Consider the following 5,000-nt stretch of genomic DNA (forward strand, 5'->3'; position numbering starts at 1 on the left):
ATTTTTAAAACTATGATTGTACAGAACGATCAGCATGTTGCTTCCTGCTACTTTTCAGACCAATTCTTTTTTATTATATTGTGAAGGGTTATGATGTACACAACATATATTCATTCATTTTGATTCCTTATATCATATAAATATATTCACATGTATTTATTATTTCTATTTTTTAGCTGTATCTAAAAAAGGATTTCAATTCAATTCAAAAATTCAATTCATTAGTTGAACATCTGCAAAAACTTGAGGATTTATGATTTTAACATAATTTACCACTGAACACATTTAATAATATTAGATTAATAGGATACATAACTAATAATCTCACCATCTTCATCTGTCTTTAGAATATCATTTGATAAAAATCATATTTGACAGTTTGATGATGTTAAATCTTTTTCAATAATACTTTATATTCCAGCTTCAGCAGAAACGATTCAGTTCATATTCATATTTTCACTGGATATAAATTCATCATGTAAACGACTCGTCATCTCGGAGCTTCAGTGATTTTTGTCTCACACTTGATGAATGTTAATATTCATATTCATATTTCTGTCCCTTTGATTGTTTATCGTTTGAAAACGTCTTAATTTTTTAACATTTATTAACAAACTGAAAAATCATCAACTCACCGAACCTCTGCTGATGAAGATGATGATGATGAAGATGATTTTTCCACCCCAGTGAAAGTTTACAGATTTAATAACTCATGATTGATAATAATTGATAACTGATCGACGACTCACCAGCTCCACGATCGGTTCGTCCGGTGTGGACGAGTCGGCCGACCTTTGACCCTGACACAGTGAGGTCAGCAGGGTCAGACAGACGGAGAGGAAGACGACGGCTCGGACGCTTTCCATCGCCACGACGATTCTTCAAAACCTGGAGGAAGTGAACTCAAGTTTCTTCTTCTGTGGTGTCGAGGCTCAGATTCTTCTTCTTCTGCTGCCACTCGTCTCCTCCTCTTTTATACACCTCTTCCTCTTCATCCTCCTCTTCTTCCTCCTCCTCCTCCTCTCCCTCCTCCCCCTCCTCCTCCACCTCTTCCTCACATTATTCATGTATTCATGATCCTCCAGTGATTGATGATGCGTCTCGTCTGGTTGGTTGATATTTAATATTGAACACGTCGATGCTGAATGTTGTTGTTGATCGAGGATGAAGTCAGAACGATTCTGTTCATCCTCCAGTCGTCTGTAGTGTGTCTGTTGTGTGTCTGTTGTGTGTCTGATGTGTGTCTGTAGTGTGTCTGTTGTGTGTCTGTAGTGTGTCTGTAGTGTGTCTGTTGTGTGTCTGTTGTGTGTCCGTAGTGTGTCTGTAGTGTGTCTGATGTGTGTCTGTAGTGTGTCTGTAGTGTGTCTGTAGTGTGTCTGTTGTGTGTCTGTAGTGTGTCTGTAGTGTGTCTGATGTGTGTCTGTAGAGTGTCTGTTGTGTGTCTGTTGTGTGTCTGTAGTGTGTCTGTAGTGTGTCTGTTGTGTGTCTGTTGTGTGTCTGTAGTGTGTCTGTAGTGTGTCTGTTGTGTGTCTGTTGTGTGTCTGTAGTGTGTCTGTTGTGTGTCTGTAGTGTGTTTGTTATATTCTATTATTTTAATATAACACATCATATATTGATGCTGATGAGAGGTCAGTTATTCCACGTGTATGTGATCTGATCGACAGACCAGTCGCTCCACACTGACTCATTATGAGCTCCCTGTCCCAGGTCAGAGGTCAGAGGTCGGAGGTCAGGAGACCTGAGGATTCATGCGGTTGTTTGTGGATAAATCTCACATGATGCTCGTCACCTACTGTCTGATCTGCTTGCTGACCGGAGATCAGACTCATCAGCGTCGCCGCAACAACACGCCGCCCACTGCGGACGTCCTGCTGTTTGACTGACAGCTGTCAGATAATCATCACTTTCATCACAATCAATTTCATCAACCAGTTTCCTGTTTGTTTGTTGACGATGATGAACAACAGCGGTTTCCATGGTGACACTGTTGAAACTGATCAAATCATTAATGATTAATGATCAAATGTTGAAGATTCTCATTGTTCTTTGTGTTTCAGGTGTGTGTGTGTGTGAGTGTGTGTGTGTGTCAGCAGAAGATAAATGACGGCGTCACACACATTGTATATTCAGAGAAACCTCAGAAGACGACAGGCAACGACCTCGTCGTCGTGACCTTCAAGAGAAAAACGAGCTCAAAGTGAAACGAGATAAAGTTCAGCGTCCAATGACACGTGTGATCACTTGTGACATCACCTGCAGAGGGCGTGGCCACGACGTTTGACGTCCGAACAAATGAGAATAATTCAAAAGAAACTGTTTGTCATCGCCGGGTTTTTATCATCTCATCAGAGAGAGAGAGAGTGTGTGTGTGTGTGTGTGTGTGTGTGTGTGTGTGTGTGTGTGTGTTATCAGCTGACAGCAGAGTTTTACTGAAGGTCACAGACCAAACAACACACACAGTTCAGTGCGCGGAGACATTAAACACCCCTTTCATTCTGTGTGTGTGTGCGTATGTGTGTGTGTGTGTGTGTGTATCTGATAAAAAACTAAAACTAGCAGTAAAAAATGAATTTAATTAATTACAATAGAAATAAAAACATCAGTTAAAATGTGAAACTCGAGGCGTCAACAGACAAACAAACAAACCAACAAACATATTATGATGATGTCATTAAATATCATATAAAGTAAAGCAAACAGCATCTGATGAATCTCTTCATGTCTTCAGGAGCGTAACTTTATTAGGGCCTGAGCTCCGACCGGTGAAACTTTTGATATTTACGGGTCTCGGACGACGGCGCGTCACGACACGTTTCATATCGACACCTACGATTGACCTGGGGGTCATGACCTCCGACCAACAGGAAGTCGGCCATTTTGATTTTAGTGAGCAAAGTTGGCAAAGCTTTCACATTTGAACAAACTAGTTCATTTTATATTTGTTTTAATTTCTGGTTTTTATATTTTTTTTATTATTTTATATTTTTTATATTTTGTAGAAACGAAACAACAAAACTGATCAGATCCTAAAATCATTTCACAATTAATCTTGTAACTTTGAAACTTTAAAAAAAAAATAATTCAGATGATTTTTTTACCTTCAGTCAAATGATAATGCATCAGTATGAGTATTGTTACTCTGTAGTATTTGTACTTGTACTTGGGTATTGTTGCTCTGCAGTATTTGTGCTTGAGTATTGTTATTCTGTAGTATTTGTACTTGTACTTGAGTACTATGACAACAAACTGATCAACAGTCAGAGACTCCGTGTCGTCTCTGGAGCTTTAATTTGAAAATCTTTCTCGTTTCCTGTCAAAGTTTTGAAGTTCACAACAAAAAGAAAAAATATTTTTCTCTTGTGACTTTTCATCGCGTCGTCATTGTCGTGCAGATTCTTCTGGACTAAAATAACTGCGTCGCCCGCAGCAACCGTCACTTCCTGTGAAATGATCGACTCGTCAACACGTGTCACCTGTCAATCAAATCTCCGTCACCAGGCGACACAAATAAAGTCTGAACATGTGAAGCCTCTGGGCTCCTGCAGAGACCAGAGACCAGAGACCAGGACCAGGAGCAGGACCAGGACCAGAGACCAGGACCAGGACCAGGAGCAGAGACTGGAACAGGAATCTATATGATGCGATGTTTCCAGTGAATTTAAACCTTTCTGCTCCTCCTCAGATTTAGAATCATAATCTGTCTGATCGGCTCAAACGACATCATCAGATTAATAAGCAGAATATTAACATGACTTTACGTTTGGAGGCTCATTCATAACAAAACTGTTTGATGATAAATCACATCCGAACACGTCAAAGATAATAAACCTCTGATCTGATCGTCTGATAATCTGATCTCCTGTGACGTCACATCAACAGTTCACAGTTAAGACCAACAGAAGCTTTTAAAACAGAAATTATTTATTTCAGACACAAATAAACAAAACCACACGAGAACTGAAACTGACAGAAATTATAATTATTAAAAATGTGTTTCTGATGTGAATCAGATTAAAATAAAATAAAAAACTGGTTTATTGTGCAGGAGCCGGAATCTACATCAATTTGTCTTTGAAACATAAAAGAATAATTTCAGTTTGTATGATTTACAACATGATGATGAAGATGATGAAGAAGAAGACGACATCCTGCAGCTGCTGCTTGTCTTCTCATCTGATCCTTCGTCTTTTTAATAAACAAATCATTTCAGATCAAATCAAAACTTGAATAAACTTTCCTACTGTCACACGTCAAATATCAATATTCAGGATTTCTTCTGTTTCTCTGACGTTCAAATAAAAAAGTGATAAACTGTGAAAAAGAAATGTGATAAAGTTTTAAAGTTCTGCAGTGGATTGACGAAGGTTTGTGATTGGCTGAGCTCCGCCGGCTCCCACACAGAGATCAGAGGTCACAGACGGTGACCCCGCCTCAGGTCAGGTGACATTCAGGTTCAAACGCTCGACGACGAAGACAACGACTGTAAACAGGAAGAAACAAAAGATGAGACGTCAGAAAACAACAATCATATTTCATATCATAACTTTCAATTTCTCTTTTTGTTTATATATAAATACACAAAGATATCACAAATATATGATTCATATTTAGATTCATGAGCTCGTCTTGACTGTGTGTGTGTGTGACCTGCTCAGTGTGTGTGTGTGTGTGAGTCGTAGCTGCTGCAGGTTCAGACAGATCAGGATCATCAGTGTCCAGACGAGCGTCCTGATTTCCTGCAGACAGAAAACAAATCGCCATCATCATCATCATCATCGTCATCGTCATTGTCATCGTCAGCATCATAATAATCATCATCATCATCATCGTCATCATCATCATCGTCATCGTCATCATCATCATCATCGTCATCGTCATCATCATCGTCATCATCATCATCGTCAGCATCATAATCATCATCATCATCATCGTCATCATCATCATCGTCATCATCATCATCATCATCGTCATCATCATCATCATCGTCATCTTCAGCAGCA

General features: G+C 39.2%; 1 protein-coding gene across 1 annotated transcript in view; it reads right to left on the reverse strand.

Annotated features, from left to right (window-relative positions):
- The window catches only part of cart4 (cocaine- and amphetamine-regulated transcript 4), a 2,614-nt gene extending 1,617 nt beyond the window's left edge, over positions 1 to 997 (reverse strand). The window contains exon 1 of the mRNA XM_035620243.2: positions 750 to 997. Coding sequence (XP_035476136.1) covers positions 750 to 866 — 117 coding nt within the window. The 5' untranslated portion in view covers positions 867 to 997. The remainder of the gene's footprint in view (positions 1 to 749) is intronic.
- Positions 998 to 5,000: the final 4,003 nt, after the last annotated feature.

The sequence above is a fragment of the Scophthalmus maximus genome, chromosome 22 (assembly GCF_022379125.1).
Source record: "Scophthalmus maximus strain ysfricsl-2021 chromosome 22, ASM2237912v1, whole genome shotgun sequence".
Taxonomy (NCBI): domain Eukaryota; kingdom Metazoa; phylum Chordata; class Actinopteri; order Pleuronectiformes; family Scophthalmidae; genus Scophthalmus; species Scophthalmus maximus.